Source organism: Abramis brama, assembly GCF_963993115.1.
Source record: "Abramis brama genome assembly, chromosome: 16".
Classification (NCBI taxonomy): Eukaryota; Metazoa; Chordata; class Actinopteri; order Cypriniformes; family Leuciscidae; genus Abramis; species Abramis brama.
In genome coordinates, this window is record NC_139978.1 from 22128342 (window position 1) to 22153616 (window position 25275).

Genomic DNA, 25275 nt, shown 5'->3' on the forward strand with positions numbered 1-25275 from the left:
CAGAATCTCGCCAGAAGTAGGTCATCCGGTTACTTTTTTCCTACTATTATGAGTACTGTGAATTCGGACATACTTATTTTGTCACACACAGTTTTTTGGCTACTAAATACTTTAATTTCGGATGCAGTCCTTTTGACCTTGACATACTCATGAGGGTCTACAGAGGTCCTCTCTATTATATAATTTGTCTTGTTTATTAACCAATTGATTTCAAGTTGACGAAATTGTCGAAACTTTAATTATGCCATCATGTGTCATTGTCATCAACAGCAGGTTTATCCACTTGTATTAGTAGAGTTTCTCTAATGTTTAGGGTTATATAAAGACCTAGGATGACACAAGAAAGCAACTGGCAGAACACTTTTTCCACGTTTCCGCCATTAATTCAGCCTTAATGATCAGCACGAATAAATTATACAGATGCATTATTAGACACATGCAGACAAAACACTATAAACCTCTCTATGACAATCTAATGCCAATTCCTGTTGTTCACTCTGGCAGCTGCAGGGTTTGCACAAAAGTCACATTAATTACAAGAGCCCAAATTATTTCATAGAGGGATGTGAGATGTTTCTGATATTGCTGTGACTCTCCTCTGTTCTAATGAGACTCTGGAGTCTGGAACCAGAGAGCCACATCTTCCTTGATCTTAGTTTCCCTCCCTTATTAACTCACTCCCATATGATAGGATGTGTGTGTGGTAGAGAGTGTATCTTAAAAAAAGTGTCTGATTTATCATGCATGGCACAAGTGTGGCAGGAATTATTCAAGAGACTCACGAGGACCCCTGGTTAAGTGTGTGAGTGTGTTATCGTGCGAGTCCTTTGTCTTTTAAAGCGGCCACGCCTGTAAAATTAGCATGAAAGGAGATTTAGTCTCATGCACACTGTTTCATTAAGTATAGCAGAGACATTATTAGTGCACCATCCAGCCAGTAATAAAAGCCAGCAGCGTTGGCCCGGGTTCTGAAAGGTGGGGTGAGCGATCTCATAAGCTCTCTGCAGGCAGGAGAGCAGACGGACCAGGCCATAACACAGGTAATTATGCAAACTCTAGTGTTAAAGGTTCACAGTGAACACACAGGATAGGGGAGAGAAAGAAAGGCACAAAAAGAGTGAGAGGGGCAGAATCACACTTAGTTGACACAGCATGCTAATTAACAGCTAGGGAGTGATATGCAGTGCATGCGGAGAAGGTCGGGTTTATTGAGTCCTTGCAGTCTTAAAAGGTTTAATATAACTCGACTGCGAGGTGAGAGGTTGCTGAGGTTCTGGCTTTTTGCACATATGTGCTTTGCACACTTCCTGCTTTGCAAATGCTGAGGCGTGGCGTGTGAAAAGAAGCAGGGGGGAATTTGGATCAGGCTGCTGTTACTCCGTGTCCTAACCAGACGCGATGCGATAAGATTCCAGCGACAAATAATTTGTCTGTACTCACTAGACGCGACGCGACTGCGAGATGCATCGAAATCAATCAAAACCCACAGCCAATCAGAACAGCGTGTGGGCGGAGTCTCGCGACAAGTGCACAGCACCAGAGAGTAATCTTGACGGCAATCGCAAGAAAATGGATAAGTAGGCTACGTAATCAAATTCACAAATATTACACCATTTAAACATTATTAAAAATACATAGGCTATTGAGTTACTAAAACAATATTTGTCACACTTGTTTGTTCACAGTTTGAACGTTCTTTTTTCCATTTGTTTAATTTCAAGATCTGAGGTGAATTATCCATTGTTGCTTGCAGCTAAAAAGATGGGAGCACTAAATGATGTTCAAAGTCACATTGCATGCTTTTAACATTAATTATACCATGGTCTGGGTGAATACTCGATTCTGATTGGCTGCAGGGTGTCCATTAAAAAGTGATAGAGGACACCTAGTAAAGGAGTTCTGGTGAAACTGACTGTTTACCGTTCTAAATTAATAAATAAATGCGCTGGCTACATCAGCTGTGAGTAACCATAGCAACAGGCAGTAAACTGAAGGGTTCTACGAGCTGAGCGGACTATTATCTCCGGTTGCTAAATAAACCGTCAGGCGTAACCAGGGAAACCAAGTTATTGTTTGTAAAAACTTTAGATTTCGATTGTAAAACTAATTAAAATATAAACTAATGTTTTAAAAATGTGTTATTTGGCAAGTGACCATGGTATAAGCGGGTTAATGCCCTTCGAGGTGTCCATTTTCAGGTATTAACATCTCGTCAGGCATTAACCCTTACATAAAGCACATAAACAGTACCTTAGATTATCACACTTTGTGTTTGTTGATCCAGCCGCGGTGTCGCAGAAAAATAGAAACCGTTTCTAAAATAGAATCGTCGCGTGCCGCCGTCGCGACTGGTTAGGACAAAAACTTACTGGAAAATATACCTTTTATCGCACGTCGCGTGTAGTTACTGTCACATGCCTGTCCTGTCTTGTGTAGCACATGTGGTGTTTGTGTTCCTGTCTCTGTTTTGACCCCACCCTCCTTGTTATCTCATTATTGGTTTCATTTGTCCCACCTGTTGTTCCCTCATTACCTGCCTGATTTGTCCCTTTTATAAGTTCCTTTGTGTTTGCAGTCTGTGTCGGATCGTTGTCTTGTACACGTCTCCTGTTCTCCCGTGACCCCTTTTGGTATGTTCGTTTTTGAAGTTGTTGTTTTGTATTTAGTTATGTTTTCCCCCTCGTGGGTTTTGTTTTGTTTAGTGTTTCTTTTGTAATAAATATCTTTTTCCCTTTGCATTTGAGTCCTCCCTTTGTTTTCTGTAATTTACGTGACAGAACGATCCGACCATGTCAAGGACTCAGCAAAGGGTCTCTTCCCCAGCCACCGAGCGGGAGAGGAGGCAAAGTTTTGAGGGGACCCGGTTGGTCATATTTCGCGGGACCCGTGGAGGCCGCAGTAGAGGAGGTGGGCGAGAGGAATTTCAAGACCACTCTCCACTCTGGCCCCTCCTCGACCCAGTTCCGGTGGTCCCAGTTCCGGTGGTTCCGAAACGGAGGAGGAGAGGAAAGAACCCCTCCGTGGCTATGTCGGTGGTCCCTGTTCCGGTGGTCCCTGTTCCAGCGATCTCAAGTCCGGTAATCCCTGTTCAGGGGGTCCCTGTTCAGGTGGTCCCGAGTCTGGTGGTCCCGAGTCTGGTGGTCCCGAGTCTAGTGGCCCAACCCGAGACTGTTCACGTTCCGTCTGCCCAGTCAGAGACTGTTCAGGTCACATCTGCCCAGCCAGAGATGGTTCAAGCCACGTCTGCCCAGTCGGAGACAGATCGGGAGATGCCCATTCTCATGGCCGGGGGGGCACTGATCGGCTATTTAGAGCGTTTAGCTCGGATCCTGGAGACGCCCTTCAAACCTTCAGTGTCTGTTCCTGAGCCGGAGCCAGTGTCTGTTCCTGAGCCGGAGCCAGTGTCTGTTCCTGAGCCGGAGCCAGTGTCTGTTCCTGAGCCGGAGCCAGTGTCTGTTCCTGAGCCGGAGCCAGTGTCTGTTCCTGAGCCGGAGCCAGTGTCTGTTCCTGAGCCGGAGCCAGTGTCTGTTCCTGAGCCGGAGCCAGTGTCTGTGTCTGTTCCAGTTCCTGAGCCGGAGCCAGTGTCTGTTCCTGAGTCTGTGCCTGTGCTTGTGTCTGTTTCTGAGCCGGAGCCGGAGGCGTCTGTTCCTGAGCCCTCAGTGACCACGTCACTGGCCATTATGACCACAGCCATGTGGTGTGTGTGGGCTACGCACACACTTGGAACGGTGGTGTCTGTTCCTGGGCCGGTGGTGTCTGTTCCTGGGCCGGTGGTGTCTGTTCCTGAACCGGTGGTGCCAGTTCCCGAGCCGGTGGTGCCAGTTCCAGTGCCCGAGCCGGTGGTGTCTGTTCCAGTGCCTGAGCCGGTGGTGCCAGTTCCAGTGCCCGAGCCGGTGGTGGGAGTTCCAGTGCCCGAGTCGGTGGTGCCAGTTCCAGTGCCCGAGCCGGTGGTGGGAGTTCCAGTGCCAGAGCCGGTGGTGCGAGTTCCAGTGCCAGAGCCGGTGGTGCCAGTTCCAGTGCCCGAGCCGGTGGTGCCAGTTCCAGTGCCCGAGCCAGTTCCAATGCCCGAGCCGGTGGTGCCAGTTCCAGTGTCCGAGCCAGTTCCAGTGCCCGAGCCGGTGGTGCCAGTTCCTGAGCCGGAGCCGGAGGCGTCTGTTCCTGAGCCCTCAGTGACCGCGACACTGGCCATTATGGCCACAGCCATGTGGTGTGTGTGGGCTACGCACACACTTGGACCGGTGGTGTCTGTTCCTGGGCCGGTGGTGTCTGTTCCTGGGCCGGTGGTGTCTGTTCCTGGGCCGGTGGTGTCTGTTCCTGAACCGGTGGTGCCAGTTCCCGAGCCGGTGGTGCCAGTTCCAGTGCCCGAGCCGGTGGTGTCTGTTCCAGTGCCTGAGCCGGTGGTGCCAGTTCCAGTGCCCGAGCCAGTTCCAGTGCCCGAGCCGGTGGTGCCAGTTCCAGTGCCCGAGCCGGTGGTGGGAGTTCCAGTGCCCGAGCCGGTGGTGCCAGTTCCAGTGCCCGAGCCGGTGGTGCCAGTTCCAGTGCCCGAGCCGGTGGTGCCAGTTCCAGTGCCCGAGCCGGTGGTGCCAGTTCCAGTGCCCGAGCCGGTGCCTGTTCCCTGGCCGCCCGAGGGAGAGTCTCCGCCCTGGCCGCCCGAGGGAGAGTCTCCGCCCTGGCCGCCCGAGGGAAAGTCTCCGCCCTGGCCGCCCGAGGGAAGGTCTCCGCCCTGGCCGCCCGAGGGAAGGTCTCCACCCTGGCCGCCCGAACTCTGTGGCCCGCCCTGGCCTCCCGAACTGTCCATTTCCTCTGGTCTGTCCCTCCCGTCCCGCCCTGTTCTGTCCCTCCCGTCCCGCCCTGGTCTGTCCCTCCCGTCCCGCCCTGGTCTGTCCCTCCCGTCCCTAGTGGAGCGTCTGGTAGCCGCTCCTTAAGGAGGGGGTAATGTCACATGCCTGTCCTGTCTTGTGTAGCACATGTGGTGTTTGTGTTCCTGTCTCTGTTTTGACCCCACCCTCCTTGTTATCTCATTATTGGTTTCATTTGTCCCACCTGTTGTTCCCTCATTACCTGCCTGATTTGTCCCTTTTATAAGTTCCTTTGTGTTTGCAGTCTGTGTCGGATCGTTGTCTTGTACACGTCTCCTGTTCTCCCGTGACCCCTTTTGGTATGTTCGTTTTTGAAGTTGTTGTTTTGTATTTAGTTATGTTTTCCCCCTCGTGGGTTTTGTTTTGTTTAGTGTTTCTTTTGTAATAAATATCTTTTTCCCTTTGCATTTGAGTCCTCCCTTTGTTTTCTGTAATTTACGTGACAGTTACACCGTGTCCTAACCAGACGCGATGCGATTCCAGCGACAAATAATTTGTCTGTCCACACTAGACGCGACGTGACTGCGAGATGCGTAAAATCAATCAAAACCCACAGCCAATCAGAACAGCGTGTGGGCGGGCTCTCAAGGAAACAAGAACAAGGAAACAAGAACGTTCTTCAAACTGTGAACAAACAAGTGTATTATTTGACAAATATTGTTTTAGCAACTCAGTAGCCTATGTATTTTTAATAATGTTTAAACGGTGTAATATTTGTGAATTTGATTATGTAGCCTACTTATCCATTTTCTTGCGATTGGCGTCAAGATTACTCTCTGGTGCTGCCGCGAGAGCCCGCCCACACGCTGTTCTGATTGGCTGTGGGTTTTGATTGATTTTGACGCATCTCGCAGTCACGTCGCATCTAGTGTGGACAGACAAAATATTTGCAGCTGGAATCTTATCGCATTGCGTCTGGTTAGGACACGGTGTTATGCTGTTGGTAATGTAGGCCTACTGGTGGGAGCAGATGAAAGGATGGATTACGGAGGACAGATTTATAGATGATTATTTACTTAAACACAGAGGCAGATCTGTGGCAGCCATGGTGGTATTAACATGCCACACATTCTGCTCTAAAATTCTGAGACTGCTAGTGACAGTGCTTCTATTTTGCATTTTGTTATTTTGTATTTAATTTGAGTAATTAAAATGTGTATAAAATAAGATTATATGCATTAGATGATTTGAGTGATAACATGATCACTCAAATGACATCAAAAAGTCATGTTATCTTTTTAATAATAAACATAAACATTTAATTATAAAACAATACAATTTTGAATGATATTGAATTACAGTTTCTGCAAAAAAAATATTAAGCAGCAAAAAGTTTTCAACATTGAGAAGAATCATTTAAAAAATATATTCTTGAGCAGCAAATCAGCATATTCGAATGATTTCTGAATTTCTGAGTAATGATGCTGAAAATTCAGCTTTGCCATCACAGGAATAAATTGCATTTTAAATACAGCCTTGGTGAGAATAAAAGACTTGTTTCAAAAACATTGAAACAATCGTAATTATTACGAACTTTTGACCTGTAGTTTATGTGTATGCATTTTTAATTTAATTTCATCATAGCAATTACATCATATATTATTTAGCATAATCATTTTTGTGAAAAGTATTGAAAATGAACTTGAATATCAAACCGTATTATTATTCAACTTTATTCATATTCACTTTGTGCATATTCAGCTTTAGTGGAAGAAAGAAATTCTGACCTTTTGGACTAGAGTTTACATGATTAATGTCACAAATTTGATACGTGACTTAGAAGTAGGGCAGGATCTTCAATATATCATTTTCAGTTGACATTTTTTTGTTTTACATTTTTTTTAAATCCTAAAATCCTTTTTGTTTAGCTTTAAATTAGATTTTGAATCTCAGAATTTCATCGTGGTCTTAGACTGTTAATTCCCTTCTTGTGTATATGTGCTAATTTGAGTAAGAGAAAGAGAGAGATGTAAGGAGAAGGATGTGTTTTTGTTGTGTATTTGTGTGTAAATATGTGTGGATAATCTCATGTGCTCATTCTGACCTTTTCCACTCACATTTCCTCTGTAGATGTCATTAGAGTTTTTACTCATTACCATCTATTCCCTGCCCCAGATATTCAGAGCACATATGTAGGCTATGGATTGAATAAAGCCAAATCTGATTATGTAAATAATATTTAGACCATCGCTACATAAAAGAAAAACACAACTACATACACTTCTAAAGCAGTAATATAATCTATCATCTCATATACGTTTAAAGCTCTGCTCGTCAAGATAAAATATATGGTTGGTAAAAAAAAAAAAAAGGCCACTTAGTCAGGTTTTGTTTGGTTTCATTGTCTTGTTCTGTTTAATTTTTACAGTCATGGTTTTCTGTCACAGTTTTGCCTGTGTTCTAGTTAATTATGAGTTGTCATGGTTTCTGATTAGTGTCTCACCTGTTCCCTGTTCTGTAAATGATCTTTCCTTGTTTATTTAAATGCTCAGTTTTCCTCAGCTCTTTGTTCCGTGTTAACGTTTATAGTTTGTGTGTCGTGTTATTGCTTTTGTGTTTATTGAAGTCTATTTAATTGTTCATTCTGCGTCACGCGTCGTCTCTTTTCGCTCACCTGTGACAGTCCACTTTAGACATTCAACTATATTAACTTTGCAACAACATGTCAACTAACTCTCATTAATTTGCATATACAGTACATGTCAATTATCTCTCAAGTAGAGTATTAGTATACTAGTAGGTTAGGGTTAGTGGAAAGCTGACATGTACTTGCAGAGATACTTAGTCAGTAGAACTTCTGTTGGGGGACCATCAAAATAAAGAGTTGGCAGATATTGAGCAGACTGTCTACTAATACTCTAATGACTTCCAACCGTGATTTAAATAACAGTTTATTAGCATCTAAGCTGCCTTGTGTTATTTACAACCTTCCAAACACTGAATTTATGAGGCTCATTATATATGCCAATCAAGTTAGCCAGCCAATCAGAAACCTCAAACTGCCTTTGGACCAATTACAATCCTGCAGCTCTCACTACTAAACCAGATGCAGAACTAGAAATCTCATCCTGCAAGATCTTAAGAAATTATATGTACACAAACACACACTGCAAACTGTAAGAGTATTGTAGATCTAAGTGCTTTCTAGTGATGTTGATGTGTATGTTGACATAACCACAATGAAATAGTTATTATGACTGAATTAGATGAATCCACACACGGAAAATGCTTCTTAAGGACCAGAGCGCCCTTTCACTTGGCACTTCAGCTTCAGTGTTTCCTATGTGTGTCTGTGTGTATGTGTGTGTTTGTGTGTGTGTGTGTGTGTGTTTGCGCACATCATCGTAATTTTCAAATTGTTGAGGTTCTGTACTAGTCAGTGTTGTGTGTAATACATTATTACTTAGTGATTACTAAGTAATTTATTACTGTCATTTAATTAATTTTCCATTGAAAAAGTAAAGGGATTACTCTTAGTTTTTCTTTTCTTTAATCACAGTTAGACTACTTCTGATATAATTGCATTAAAGGTGCATTGTGTAATATTTAGGAGGATCTGTTGACAGAAATGTTTTGAGTGGTGTATAAAGACCTTACATATTGAACCGTTATGTTTTTATTACCTTAGAATGAGCCATTTCTATCTTCATACACCGCGGGTCCCCTTACATTGTAATAGCCATTTTGCGCCGACATGTTTCTACAGTAGCCCTAAACGAACAAACGCGTTTCGTCACTATGTTGTTCTTCATGCAAAGAAGCTAGCTAATGTCAGCGAATAAAACTCTGACACAATGATGAACAAGTAACAATAATATTCGCAATAACATATCGTTTTATTGAATAATTAAGTAAACATAATTTCTTAATTTATCTTTGTAAAGAAACCTCATTGTTTAACTGGCTACTCTCCGCTGTCTCAGGCGACGACAACTTTTCCTGTCGGCCACCATAACTTCTGTTGGTTGCAGTTCGCAACCTCACCACTAGATGCCGCTAAAAAATACACAGTGCACCTTTAAATACTGTATAGACTATAGATTTATTTTATTTTATAAAACAATAGTGTCCCAGTTATGTTTTGTTTGTTTTGTTATTCACAGACTTTTAGGATGTTATTATTAGTTTCATGTTTCCTTTGTTCAGTTTTCCCATTTCTCATTTGTTTACATTGGTTTCAGCTGTGTTTAATAGTCTTGTTTGTGCTCCTACTTAAGTTGTACACTCACATTCATTCTCTGTTCGGTCATGTTCACATTTGGTGTGTTTTCTCTACCCTGTATTGGATTATTGCCTGTTTGGATTGAACTTAGTATTGGAATTATCTTCTTATGAATCTTCGTCTGTCTGTCTGCTATGCACACATCCTGGTATTGTGACAACTAGTGTGGATTTAACTTTTCTAATCTAAACTGAATGTCTAATGTTAAAATGTATATTTTTAAATGTAACCTTCTCCCTTTAAATACTTGGTCAAATCAATAATAATGTATGCACTATTCTTTATTTGAAAGAATTAAAAGAGCAGTTTCATATCAATCCTAGTATTGTTTAATTGCTTAAGGTTGATAAGGGATTTAGAAAGTTGTAACAAGTAATACAATACTTTTAGAGAGAGTAATTAGTACAGTAATTACACTGTTGAAGATGTAATTAATAGCTAGTAATTAATTACTTTTTTAGAATAATTTAACCAACACTGGTGCTATACATTTTTCTGCTGACTGAGATAGTTTTGAGTCAGAATATGAAAATTTCCATTCATAAATGCTTAGATATTGTCAGGATTCCATCACCATCTCCTTCCACTCATTCCCTCACTCTGCCCACTCAGTCATTCACACGCTCATTGTCACCTGATTACTAATCACCGTCACTTGGACCTCATCATCAGTTCACCCATATATACCTGCTACAAACATTCAGTCATTGTCTGATCTCGTCTATACATGACACAGACTCTCTGCCATACTTACCTGTATACCTACCTTCGATCCCGATCTTCTCAGCCAGTCACCATTCCGTCTTCTAAGGAACTCCTTCATCATCATCTGCAAGAGAAAGAGAGAGAGAGACTTGGTTACACTTCAGTTAAGCTATCATCTGAAATTCAATTTACTGTTTACTCACCTGTTTCGCTGTACCGATCCATTCTGCAAATTAAAGCATTTTACTTACCATTCTGTCTGCTTCGTCTATGCCCAACCTGACAGATATTCTCAGGATTTGCTAATAGTGTGCTGTATGCATGTATGAGAGGGTTCCACTGAAATATCATATAAAATATTATTACATTATAACTATTTTAAATTGTTATAAATATACAAAAAAATATATATTTTATAAGATAAATACTATAAATATTTCACTTTGTGAGTGTTTGTGTAGATGCTCAGGATGTATTTGTCTTATTGAAAATATTACACAAAATACTCACTAATGTACATTAAGTATATAAATAATAATTCCACCACAGCGAAATGAATGATTCCTTATATATTTGTCATGAATGACTGGAAAAGTAATGGAAAACTCACAGGAAATGCATGGTGTGGGAACCTAATGGGACCTGGGTTTTTTATTACTGTCACAGAAGTAAAGTAATTTAGCTTCATGGTCTTGCATTGCGCTTTTGGCATCATCCGTGTGTTTTAGTGCTGATGCAGAGCTTATTGAGGAGGAAAAAGTACTGCTTGCTTCTAAACTTGTGCTTGTCAAGGAAAATGGTGCATGAAATCCTCCTGAGGTTGATTAAAGGGAGTGTTGTTAATGCTTGAGGATTTGAGAGAGAAATCCCTTCAAAACAGATATAGTTAAAACATCTTTTACACCACTGTTTGATCTCTCATGTTTAACCTGTGTGAAGAATTATTTAATAAAAGATGAATTAATGCTATTTAGTCGTAATTTTTCATTAGTCAAATATTGAAAAATAGTTCATTATGATTGTCAGTCACAGCCATGATTTAGAAAATGTATGCTTCAGTTATGTTCGGTAATGTTTATTTGCATCTTCTTTCCTCTTTTCTTCTCTCACATTGTGTCCTCTCCACATCACACCTCATCTCATCTTGTCTTCCCTCTTCTTGTCTTGTCTTGTCTTGTCTCCTCTCTTCTCATATTGTTTACTCTCTTCTCTATTCCCATCTCATCTTGTCTGATTTCTCTCACCTCGTCTCCTCTTATCTCATTTCCTCTCATCTCTTCTCCTCACATTGCCTATTCTCTCGTCTCATTACCTATCCTTTCATCTTGTTTCCTCTCATCTTGTCTCATCTCCTCTTTTTCATTGTCTGTTTGTTTCATCTCCTCTCTTCTCATTGTCTCTCATTTGTTCTCATATTGGGTACCCTCCTCATTTCCTCTTATTGTGTCTGCCCTCCTCTCTTCTCATTTCCTCTCTTCTTGTCTCCTTTCTTCTCATTTCCCCTAATCTTGTCTTCTCCTCTCTTTTCATCTCATTTCCTCTAATCTTGTCTAGCCACCTCTCCTCTCATTTCCTCTTCTCTCCTCTAGTCTCATTTCCTCTCATCTTGTCTCCTCTTGTCTAATTTTCTAATTTTTTTTTGTTTTCTCTCATTTAATCTCATTTCCTCCCATCTTGTTTCATTTCCTCTCATCTCATTTCCTCTCCTCTTGTCTCATTTCCTCTCATCTCGTCTGCCCTCCTCTTCACTCATCTCCTCTTCTCTCACCTCATCTTATTTCCTTTCATTTTGTCTCCTCTCCTGGTCTCATTTCCTCTTATCTCATTTCCTCTCCTCTTGTCTCCTCTCATCTGGTCTCATTTCTTTTCATTTTGCCCTCCTCTCGACTCCTATCACCATATCTCGTTTCCTCTCCTCGTCTCATTTCCTCTCTGCTCCTCGTCTCATTTCCTGCATCTCCTCTTATCTAGTCTGCCCTCCTCTTAACTCATCTCTTCTCCTCTTACCTCATTTCATCTCCTCTTGTCAAATTTTCTCTCATCTTATCTCCTCTCCTCTTGTCTCAATTCCTCTCATCTCACCTCCTCTGCTCTTGTCTCCTGTCATCTTGTCTCATTTCTTTTCATCTCGCCTCTTCTCTTCTTGTCTCATTTCCTCTTATCTCATCCGCCCTCCTCTCAACTCTCTCGTTTCCTCTCATTTCCTCGTCTCATTTCCTCTCATCTTGTCTCCTCTTGTCTAATTTTCTCTTTTTTTTTTGTTTCCTCTCATCTAATCTCATTTCCTCTCATCTTGACTCCTCTCCTCTAACCTCATCTCGTCTCCTCTTGTCTAATTTTGTCTCATCTTGTCTCGTCTCCTCTTGTCTCATTTCATCTAATCTCGCCTCCTCTCCTCTTGCGTCTTTTCCTCTCATCTCGCCTCCTCTCCTCTTGTGTCATTTCCTCCCATCTCATCAGCACTCTTCTCGACTACTCTTACCTCAACTTGTTTCCTCTCATCTCCCCTCGTCTCATTTCCTCTCCTCTCGTCTCATTTCCTCTCATCTCCTGCCCTCTCCTGTGTGCAGTGAGAGTTGGAATGGTCTCCCATTGGGATGCTCCTTTCTGTTCTCAATAATTCATAACTGCATGCAGAGTATTTTTTCCTCACCAGAAACAGACACTGAGCTGCTCTTGCATAAATGATTCAGCGTGTGTGCACCTAGCCCCACACAGTCTCTCATTAACTTTTAAAACTACCCTGAGTCCCATGTTGTTGCTTTTTGGTTCTGCCCTAAATGCTCAGGGTGAATAAGTACCTGCACCAACACTAGTGTAATGTACTGTATGTTTTATGTCTTATCGTGTGATCTTCATGCAACTGGATCGCCCAAAATGGATATTTACCAGGTGTAAACGACTAATGTGAATTTCCCATTGGAAAGTTTTAATGCTAAAGTATGACAATCAGAAACAGAAGGGGAAAAAAGAGTGAGAGAAAGATAGATATAAGCGAGAGAAAGCAAGATGCTCCTAAGACATTTGATCATTACTGCCGGAGAATTCCTCTAGGAGGCATTTTGACTTGGGCCAAGACACAGACAGAGTTCAAAGTAGCACTTGGTCAATCCAATTTGAATCCATGGGACTCATTTCGAACAGAGTGTGGATTTAAAGTGGATTAGAGGCTGTTTGGGGCATGCTGAGGGGTTTTCTGAGTAAACCTGATATCGGTGGTCTCTCTCCACCTCTCCCCTCAGTCTCCACACGCTGATTGTTTTTCAAAGACTTTCACGCTGTGCTATTTGCATTTCAGATATATTTCTTAAATTCCCGAAAGTGTCCCGGAACCAATCCTGCTTTGGTTCAAAGTGTTGGGGGGACTTTTCTCTCCCTGTAAATCCTGAAAGATGAATATAAAGGCTGCAGATGCACTGTGGTGCTTCACTTTGATCTTGTTTTATATTTTTTATCCTGCACAAAGTCTTCATTTGTGTAAAACTCCTCACACTGGGTTTGAGAATATCAGCGCTTAGCTGTGCTGCATCAGTGAAGCTGCTCCATCACGCATACACACACACACACACACACACACACACACACACACACACACAATGACAGAGAGAGTATGGGATAGTTTGAAAACTGCAAACTACTGTGTGTGTGTGTGTGTGGTCCTGGTAAACCCTTATGGGGCCTCAGTGATCCTCTAGGGGGGGCCACGAGATCTTTAATATGTTAAATTAACAAATTAACAAAGCACCAACTTTCTCGTACTATACTGTGATTGTTTTGGTCCAGCCCAAGCCGCTTGTCACCGCGCAGTGTGAAATAAAGACTGAACAGCGGCTCAGAACACCCAACTGTTTCATGAACACAGGATACGCAAAATATATCTCTCAGTTGGATAGAGAAGTCACTAATAAAGTTTTGATGGATGACGATTGTAACGAAGGTAAAGACGATTACATGAGTCGTACATTAGGCATGCGCGAGTCTGTTATTATTGATGCGCAAACAAACGTGTGTGTGCGCTCTCGGCTTACTGATCGCTATAACATCATATTTCTGCATGTATATTTATGTATATCAATATATATTTGCGTAGTTGTCCAAATTAATGTACTGTCAGTGTTTTATAACGGATGCTCACCGAAGAAGCGTGTTTTGGAGACGTTTGTGAGGATCAGTGGTCAGTTTATGAAGCCTATGGGCATCAGACAATCAAAACATAGATATGATTGCTTGTTCTGACAGAGGGACTGTTCGACATCGACCCGCCTTCAGATTGCTGAGTTTCCACACATTCAGAATGTTTCATTTTTGGTGTGTTTAATAATTCTGAAAGGATCCGTATAGTAGCTATATGCAGTCCTTGGCATCTCCCTGTAGTTTTGTTAAGTATGGCAGGTTGACTTATTATTTGTTTAAGTTACCGTATAACTGAGCAGAGAAAGTAATTTTAAGTTGTAAAGTATGTTTGCAAAAAAGAACACTGAAAGTTTAAATCTATCTTGAATATATTTTGTTTAAAAAATAATAACATTGGGGGGTTATTGATTTGTAGTATTGATTCGGAGAGTAGGGGAGCCTTGGAGTAAAAAAGGTTGAGAACCACTGGGTTAGGGGATAGAATACAGTTTGTACAGTATAAAAAGCATTATCTCTAAGGAAAAAAAAACAAACATGAAAAACAGTACAGTATTGGTGGGTTTTCTGCTGCCTTGTTATACTAAACCGTGTGACTTTTCTTCTGTGGAACACAAGTATAATATAAATAGTATTTATTAATATTTTTATTTGCATTTATTTTCATATTTTGGTTAAAACATTTTGTTTATTTTTATTTATTTTTTTAGTTTTAATTTATTCATTTTGTTATGTGATTTTTTGTATTTGGTTTAAATATTCCATTATAACTTTATTTCAATTTTAGTTCAGATTTAGTAATTTTAGTGCTTAAATGAAAATGAGAAGCACTGCCTTCACAACTAACTGAAATAAGTTTTTCATCTAATATATTTTATTTTATTTATTTTCAATTACCGATTTTTTAAAATAGTTTTAGTTAACAATAACAACACTGGTATAAAGACCAATTTATGTGAGAATTAAGTGTAAGATATTTTCTGTTCTGTAATAAATAATCTGAAAATTGTAAAATATTTATATTTTATTATATTTAGTTATTTTTCGCTATATTTTTCCATCCTCTTGCATCCCTTGTGTGTTCCCGGACCCCATTTTGAAAACCTCTGAAGAAACTAATTAGAATAGTATGGCTGTTCTTTTCCATCTTAAACCAGCTTGTACCAGCCTGAAAATTCAGAGTTCTCCACATTTTTGTCTTTCTCAACCAGCTAAAAGTTGTTATTTCTGCATTGATGCTCATGGAATCATTTTAGCGTATTTTCAGTGTTTAGCGTATTTTCAGTGTTCAGCGTATTGTCGTGTTTGTTTTTAAGGATAATGACTGACATTGTAGAGTCCTAATGAGTATTTCTTGAAGCATGACTTCATTAGGACGTCTTCCATTCTGTTTTTCTCTTTCTCCGGCTCTGCCCTCCTGTCTGGTGTTGGTGTCCTGGCTGCAGTTTTCTCATTTTTAATTGGTTGTCATTTCTGGTGCCAGTGTCTGATTGAGATCAGGTGTGTGTGGGTGGGATTAAATGGCTGATGTAAAGCATCATATTTATTTGCTGGCCAGGTCTGACCACCTGTTAGGCCCACAGGCACAGAAAGCGAGTCACCCTTTCTAGCTCAGATCTTCATCAGATGCCCGTTACCTGACAGAATCTGCCACATGACAGAGAACGGATGCCAACTCATGGTCATTATTTTCACCAGCACAAATATCCCTGTGTAAAAAATACATCCTCCACCTCCTCTCTCACGATGTCTGTCTCTCTCATTCTAGTAAGTTGGTTCAGTCGAAGGCTGATATCTACCAGTGTGCCGGACATGATTTTTGGCCATTTGAGTAAACTGATACACACTAACTGATCTTATCAACCCACAACCAAGACATTGTGTTTTTGTGTAGGGGTTATACAGATTACACACCCATAAACAGATAAAGACCCAGGAGTCTCATAAAAGCTTCGTCCTGCTAGGAGAAAACTCAACAGATTCTTCCACTATTTTGAGACATGGTCTCTCCTGAATCCCTAATCAGGTTTCAACATAATGGATGGAGCCGCTCTAAGGGAGTTTGGGTCAGTTGACTTGCCCTATCTGGATCAGTATTGTGTTTTATCTTCTATATCTTATGTTCATTGATCAAGTACATGTGTTTTTATGTATCGCAAATGTCAAATTACGCTGATTTAAATGCCACCAAAGGAGCAGTGTCTATAGATGATGAAATTGCGAGAATGACTTTGATTGTCTTCATAAACAATTTTTATATTAGTTTCACACTGGATGCCATTATTTGGGATTGTTGTCAGCAAAAGTGTGTTTACATGAATCTATAGTTGTCAGGGAATTACTTTATTGCTAATAATGCTAAAAATAACTATTTAGAATAAACGGTCAATGATTCCTGTGATGGACCCTCTTTCCAGAATAGGCAGGTATATATTTTCATATAATCATTTATATTTAGATGTATATTAATATATAATATATATACAGACATACAGATAAACATTATACTAAACAAAATTATACCAATTTGGTTTAATTATACCTTAAACCAAATTATAAATATTTTTCAGAAAAATATTTAGGCTACTTATTAAAATAAATGTAATATTGTTTGTAAAATAAATATATAAATATAATTTATAAATTATTCCAATCAGTATTTATAATAGGGAGATAAATAAATTGTATGTTATAATTTTTAATTAACTTTGATAGCCTTAAAATGCATGTTGTAAAGTCTTAAGAATATATATATACGCAAAGCTGCATAAGAATGTCTTAATATATTAATGCATCAGTACTCATAAGAATATATATATATATACATATATATATATATATATATATATATATACATATATATTATATACATATATATATATATACACATATATATATATATATATATATATATATATATATATATGAAGACTTCAGATGCAAAAGCCTCTAAGTGCCATCTGAAATTTTCTTCTAGAATGATCATTTTTATCTGAACCTAAATATACGAACTTGATAAAAATGCTAATTTTATATATATATATTCTTATGAGTACTGATGCATTAATATATTTAGACATTCTTATGCAGCTTTGCATTCAGATATGCAGATTGTTCCTTTAGGGGGAGAGAGAGGGAGAAAGAGTGAGAGAGAAAAAGGGACAGTAGAGGGAGAACAGTAGAACTACAAACACATTAATTTTATAGTGCACAAAGCAGCACAGCTACCAGCCTGAAGCATTTGTTACAGGACTGGAAAACCTGTCTGAATAGAAGCAGGAAGGGAAGATGAAAGGGGCTTTAGGTGATGGCTGAATATTCTTTGATGCCTTTTGGTCTGTCGGTCATAATGAGGTCTACAATGCAAAAGTTGTATGGAGGAGATGTGTGTGTGTTCATTATGTTATTTATAGATTTTTAGCAAGTGTTTGAACCTAAAATGTTACACGGAATGATGTTAGCTCTCTGACATGGCATGATTGTTTCAGTCTTGGACAAGACCATTAGGGCATGATTTAAAACACGGCATGAGAAAGAGACACAGAGAAAAAGAAACAGCAAGCGCAAGAGAGAGAGGTTTGATGTGGACATATGCTGTATTTGGGGAGAAAATGAAACAGAAATGTCTGCGTGTGATGATGTCACCATCTGCAAAAATTCCAGTGGGACTAATTAAATGAATGGAACAGACACGCCTGCCTCTCTCTCTCTCTCTCTCTCTCTCTCTCTCGCTCCAATGTTTAAGATACGGCTGGTGTACTTTGAAACACTAACTGGGTTAAAAAATCCTGCAAGTATAGGCTTATTACAGTTACACTTCAGAAACACTCCTTCTTCCTCACACCTCAAATATTGCTTTAAATGGGTGCCATCTTACCTCTGAAATGCAACTCTCCAGCTCAAAATACAACTTTATAGCTCTAAAATACTGTAGTTCTCTGTAAAACAGCCCTACATCACCCTCCATCAAACAACCTTTAACATTCAAATAATGCACTTTTATCTCTGAAATACTGCCACTCTGTTTCAGAAATATCATCCTATACCTCTGATATTCTGTCCTATACCTCTAAAAATTATGCTGCTCTGTTTCTGAAATAGCTTCCTATACTGTACATCTGACATGCTGTTGCTCCTTCTCTGAAATACCATCTAAATACTGCTTCGGAAATATTTTCTCTGAAATTCCTATATGTGAAATACTGCTCCTCTATAATACAATTTATTCTTACTCTACAATACTGTACAGTTAGCCTGACGTCGTCATACTCAGATTCTAGTCAGAATATGAGTCTGATCCTGCTCCATTGAGCTGTGATTAAGGGGCGTGTTTCAACCGAAACAGGAAAGAAAATGTCTCTGCACTCAATTGGATAGACCTACAACCAATCAGAGCAACGGAGTAAGTGACGTATATTCTTCATTCATCTTTCCGATCGACAAATGCCTTGATCGCGGTTCTCTGTTCCTCTTTTAAAATGAACGCACTGTCGCTATCTTCTATAACAGACGCGATGGCGGAATCTACACACCTCAATTCTCCAGCGGCAGTCATCTTTGTTGTAAACAAATTCAACCCAAGCAATCTTTGGTGATGTGGATGATTACGTTACTGTTGATCATCTGTCCATCATCGTATAAAACCCGCCCTGACAATTTGATTGGTCGAACAGCTCTGGTTCGAGCATAATTGCTCCACAACGGATCAAGTCCAGACTGAACTTCCCAAGGGGGTAATCTTTCAGAAAAAACTGAAGCTTCCCCGGGGGCCGCCATTGATTAGCAGACCATCGCCTGCTGTTAGCATTCCATTGACTCCCATTCATTTTGGCGTCACTTTGACAGCGAATAACTTTACATCTGAGGCGTTTAAAGACTCCATTTGTCCATTTATTTCTAAAGAAACACGAAAATGTATAAAAGGCTCCATTACCTTGTATCTTACGTTATGGCACCGTAGAAGCAATTTTTTGTAAAAATAGGCTAACGATTGCGTCATAACCACGCGACTCTCTGTCGCACAGTAGAGAAATTACCGTATGGACAGGAGGAGAAGCTCGCGGGCAATCGGGGGGACGTGGAGGCAAAATGACAAAATAATTAATCAGAATACTTAGCAAAAGTTTCTCCTGCTCCTAGCTCATGGACACCTCCTACTCACACTCTCCGTCTCTGCAAGTTTCGGAAGGGAATGATTCAGATTTCTCTTGGCACAGCTACTAGAAGACAGACAGTTTGCTCACGTCACATCTACATCGTCAAGCTCAGTTTGAGTCTGCGCAGTACGCTCTGCCATTAGGAAGTGAGAGCTTCTAATTGACTTCACTTTTTTCCGTTGAATCCAATGGGGTCCATTTCTTTTACTGTCTATGGAACTTCCCGACCTCAAATGTTGTGGGCGGGGTTAAGTTCAGCTGGCATCCAGGCTATTGTACAGTAGGCCTACTTCTGTCTTTGAAAGCAGCTCTGTGCAACTCTATCCCAAACCCTTTTACCCTCAAATACTGCCTTGCAATTTCTGAAACATTCCCCCTTTGCCTCAGAATTACTGAGGTTTTAACTCTAAAATATCATCTATACAGTTTCGTTTACTTGTGATGGCAAAGGAAAGAAGTGAGTGAGATGTTTTTGGTAAATCAATTGATCAAAAAAAAAAAGTTTTCCAATGCACAATTTCAACCATAATCATTCTCTCCCTCTCTCACTTTTCATCATCATACTAAATCCGATCTGAATGTAGTCTTGGACAAAAACACAATAATATCAGCTTTTTCCTCAAAATGTTGCTCTTTTTTAATTAAACTTACCCACATTCGTTTAAGGGGCTGTTTACACGACACAGTTTTCAACTAAAAACGAAAAACTTTTTATGCGTTTAGGCCGTTCGTTTACACGTCAACAGAGTTTTGGGCGCCTGAAAACGCAAAGTTTTGAAAACGGGTTTTGACAATGACGTCATGCACATGCGTATTACGTGCTCAGTCTATAGTGTTTCATCGCCACCTAATGGCCTGGCAGCAGAATACAGTGTTTTTAATACTTTTCGTGGATCCATGTGAATGGGGATCGTTTTGACAATGAAAAAAAATGAAAAAAATCGTTTTGTCTGTACGCGGAAAACACAAAGGAAAAACTTCTCTGTTTTAAGCATATCGTTGTTGTGTAAACGTACCCTCAGACTCTTTTCTTTTTTCTGACATTGAAAATGAATTGCAAAAAATATCTAGCAATTAAAGTCTTGCTGGAGATTTGCTAGTGATTAAGCTGGACTGGTATTAATGCAAAGACATGTTGATGACACTAGCCAGTGGGTGTTTGGCAGTGTTTACTGAGAGTTCCTAAAGAACTAATGAACACACAGCGGAAGTTTCACACACACACACACACACACACACACACACACTCACACTTACACACACACAATGCCCTTCTGCTGTGTGTTCAGTCCGTTGAGATTCCAAAAAGGACAATGTTAATAAGTATAATAAAGCTTGTAATGAAGCTCAGTAGATATTATTTTAAAAATGTTACTGATTAGAAGTCTAATGGAATGAGACTTGACTATAAATTTAATTCCACTTAAATTTGTTAAAATACTTACAGTATATCCCAGCTTAATGTGCAGTATAAGTAAACCCATGGACTATCTGTGTGTACAGCAATGTGGGGCAGGGAGTGTTTGGAAAACCTGTTTGGAAAAGGTTTGGTGTCACTAATGATGCAGAAACTACACTGCAGATTTCTGGGTATGATGTGAGAATATAAGTGACAGTCAGTATCTTTTTGTGTGTTGGTGTCTGTCCACCTGAACACTGTAACCCCCCCCCCCCCCCCCCCCCCCCCTTTTCCTCCCCACCCCTTAGCTTTTAACAGAAGAGTTTTCTAGTGAGCTCTGCTGGTTGAAAGATAATTAGTACGCTAAATCTGCATAATCTGACACATTCCCACAGCGACTCATAGACTTTCCTGAGCCAGGAAAAACATTTCCAAATCACCTCTTCATGTTGTTTATCTCTTTCTTCTCTGTCTAACGTTTCTGTTTTTCCACACACAAAATCTATCTCTTTTCAATCTGCTGAATAGCTATTTGTGTCTGGAGTTTCATTAGTTTATGTGTGTATTGTGTACCATAAATACAAAGAGGCAAATTCATTATTAAACACATTGATACTAATCAGGAGCAACTCACAGACCTCCATTACAAAACTGCAGGGGGAATAATGGAGAAGAGTTCGCTAAGAATGAACTCTGCCTATTAATAATGTCATTTATTTTCGCATGCTGTTTGTGTTGTGTTAGCATTTAATACACTAAAGGAATTATGCAAATCAGGTAATGGCGCAAACATGCTCAAAATTAGTGCTGAACGCCATTTGCACAGCACAGTTCCCCATCTTGCAGGCCGATTCTTCATGATTTGAGATTGTGGAGGCTGCAGAAACTACTACATCGCTCCATTACTGGAGTCCAAACGCCTGAATCAGCTCTTTAAAATGCAGATTCTCATCAATGCCATGTTTTTGGATTTGTGCCCGGTTATAATGCTTTTCTCCATCATTTAATCATCATTGGATGAATTACTGTTGCCATGATCAATAGAAAATGTACACAAATTTCTCTTTGTAATTTGTCCGTTTGAAGACTTGATGAAAGTGTGCTCTCATTGGCTGGCTGATACTATTACATGCTCTCACATGATGTCTTCAGACTAAAGCTTACAGTAATAGCATAAGCGCACACAACTGCACACATGCATAGAGTTTGTTTGTATCTTTTGCATTTTCAGATTTCAATTCTCTCCAAATGAAATGCTTAAATCTGTCTGTAGGATTAAAAGAGTATCAGGATCAGAATGAGGAAGCTGAATAGTGCTTTATATTTTGCAGTTTCCTTTGGAACCAATGGTCTATGTAGTTTTGCGATTTAATTTCACTAAACCCAACATAAATATTCCTCAGAAATGTAAATTATTTTCAGTGAGAGTGTGAAATGTGAGGGGGTTAGAGGGGATCTGACTCTGATAATTAAAGCATAAATAAATCCCCAATCTGCGTCATATACTTAAAAGCACACTTAATTCTACACATAACATTTCAACAGCTCTTGAAACATGCACACACACACACACACACACACGTGTGTTTTCATGTTTTATAGAGACTTTCCATAGACATAGTGATTGTATACTGTACAAACTGTATTTTCTACCCCTAAACCTACCATCACAGAAACTTTAATATATTATATATATATTATCAAAAAAACATCACTTTGTATGATTTATAAGCTGTTTTCCTCATGGGGACCATAAAATGTCCCCACAAGGACAAGGATTTCGGATATTTCCATCTTTATGGGAACAGTTTGTCACCATAATGTAGGGTTTACCAGGCCACACACACACACACACACATTTTTTTTTACATCCATATATATATATATATATATGGACATAAAAGTTCACAAGACTACCAACATCAGCCACTATCTGCCAGAACACCCAGCCTCAGCCTGAAAGCTTACTCTCTCTGTAAGTAATTGTATATTTCAGTGTTTTGGTGCACTCAGCAGTGTATCAGAACACATTCAGCGAGAGCATGATGACATTTAGATAGCGCTAGAGAAGAGAATGAGATCCCCTCTAGAAACATGCCGTCTAATAGCCTTTCTGATCAGTGTAACGCTCCTGTGCTGATATGGTTTGTGTGTGTGTGTGTGTGTGTGTTTCAGAATGCAAGAGCGGGCGGTACAGAGGGTGTGCGCGTGGTTCTTGCTGGTGTTTTTGACCCTTCTGTCTCTCTGGGGTCACCTGTCTGACGCCTCTTCTCATCGCAGTCACATCGGTAAGTCAAGGTCAAAGTTCATTCAGTCAAGCCTGTTGTTATTGCTTTACTTTCATTTAAACCTACAGCGTTGATCATTTTAATGAGCCATCTCATTTAAAAAACAGCTGATGTGGATTGCATGAAGTCAGATTTGGGGCGATATTACCATAAATATTTTCCGTCTGTTTTTATTTTAAGGATTTGCTTATATTTGTCTGAACCAGAAATTTGAACAAAGACAGAAAGCAGTGTGTTTTGTAGACAGCTCAGTGGTAGGTGGATGTTTAGATCAGCTTAAAATAGTCTAGAGGATGTTCTCTATTTATGAGAAGCACTGATGGACCGCAGGACACTGACATCTTTGGGGTCATGTAGAAGCCACTGCAGAATGTTCCGGTAGAAAGTTCTGCTGAAATGATAAGAGTTTATTTGTCCTAAGCACATGTTTCTCTTATAATTATTGAAGATGACATTGATTTTGATTTATATAATTGGCAGACGATTTTTTTAATGCTTTTGAATGAAGTCTCTTATGCTCACCAAGGCAGCATTTAATCAAAATACAGTAAAAATGTTTTTGTGAAAAATTGTGAAATATTATTACAACTTAAAATACGTTTTTTTTTCTTCTATTTTTATATATTTTAAAATAACATTTTTAAAAAGATTTTGTAATGGCAAAGCTGATATTTTAGCATCATTACTCCAGCCTTCAGTGTTGCATGATCCTTCTAATATCATTCTTATACCCAATTGTTATTATCAATGTTGAAAACAGTTCTGCTGCTTCATATTTTTGTGAAAAATTACAGGAAAAGAAATGTTAAATTGAAAGTTATTTTATAGATATTATAGATGTAGAAAAATATATATTTTGTAACAATGTCTTTTGATCAACTTAATGAGTCCTTGCTGAATAAAAACCAATTCCCAAACTTTTTCCCTAACTATCTTTAATCAGTAGTAAATCAAATGTAAGTTTTGTTATTTGTTCATTTTGATAACCATGTTGCAATATCTACCTGAATTTATAGACAAATTTCTGATGCAACACAGTGCAATTCACACTTTTTTCAATAGAGTGTATTTTGTCCGTTAAAGCAAAATGGTAGTTTTTAAGAAATGTTTCTAAGCAATTATTTTTACGAGGGTGGTAGACCTATCTGTCTTTTCCTGACTTGTGCAGTCATTTTAGGCCACTTGCCTGAAACTATTAATAGTTGAACTTAATATGAACTACTCTCATCTCGCAGCAGAATGGAGGTTCAGACTATTTTTTCTGGAGAGGGACCACGAAAGGAAATATTAAAACAAAGGGAATGATTTGTGAATACATTGCTTTTATTGTCACTTTAATATATACAGCATACTACTGGAATGTACTATATGATGTAGGTCCCTATAATACATAGTGTCACACATAGTGTCTCTGTTTACAGTATAGGAGTGTGCACTATCCCATTTGTGAATATTAAATCTGCGTGCTTTTGTTGGCCACCATCTTCCCCACAAAGTATTTCTTTTTTTAGATTGGATAAGTAGTCCAGAAGTTGAACATGTGAGACAGTCAGAGGAAGGAAATAGTTCAGACAATCGGTTAATTACACACTACTGCTAACAGGTCAGAGCAAGGTGACTGAACACACACACACACTAAACCACTGGGAGGGAAAAACTAATAACTCTAAACTCTTCTTCCCTTCGAGCAGCAGAGGCTTCAGGGACAATGAGCTAAATGAGAGTGAAGTATTTGTTTCACACACACATACACAGGGAATATAGCCAGAAAGTTTGCTGCTACTGTAGGTCATTCTTTATGAGGCTCATCCTCTCAATAAAACAAATATCCCTGAAGAGAGAGAGAGAGAGAGAGAGAGAGAGAGAGAGAGTAAATGAGAGAGAAGGGCTGCAGAGATCCATTGAAGGGCAGAAAGAAGAGAAAGAGTCAGAAGTGTGGAAAGAGAGACCGAGACAGATGAGTGTGTCATGAGATGAAATGCAGGAAGAGACACAGCTCTTGTGGACGACTGCAGTCCTGAGCTCTCATGCCCTTTGTGTGTGTGTGTGTGTGTGTGTGTCCTGTGCCCTTCTGCCCTGTAAAACATGAGTCTCTCTGACATCTCCTAAACCTGCCCACCCTAAGCAAGACACTGAGACCAGTGACATCAAAGCTATGAAGATGAACAGTTGATTTCAGTGGGGACGGTGTGGTGCAAGGATGTAGAGGAAATCTTTTTTTTTATTGTGAAAAAGCTTTATAGCTGAGCAACCTTTGGAGCAAAGTCTGAAAAACTTGTGAATTGGTTCATTGGGAAGATCCATGGAGATTAAATTGTTTAAAAAGAATCAATTCAATGATACAAGTCACTGTGTGTTTAGCATCTTTTTTAATAGCGAAATAATTAAATGTTGATTTTTGTGCTATCTATATTTGTTTTGACTCTTTTTAGATATTTATTTAATATGTAGCACTGGTCTAAAAAACTGTTTTAGTGAATTGGTTCAAAGATTTGAATACATTTATATACTAAAT

The 25275-nt window shown here is 39.6% G+C and overlaps 1 protein-coding gene across 1 annotated transcript in view; it reads left to right on the forward strand.

Moving 5' to 3' along the window:
* The window catches only part of tafa3b (TAFA chemokine like family member 3b), a 101075-nt gene that overhangs the window by 44023 nt on the left and 31777 nt on the right, over positions 1–25275 (forward strand). Inside the window, exon 4 of the mRNA XM_084087323.1 lies at positions 22648–22760. Coding sequence (XP_083943449.1) covers positions 22649–22760 — 112 coding nt within the window. The 5' untranslated portion in view covers position 22648. The remainder of the gene's footprint in view (positions 1–22647; positions 22761–25275) is intronic.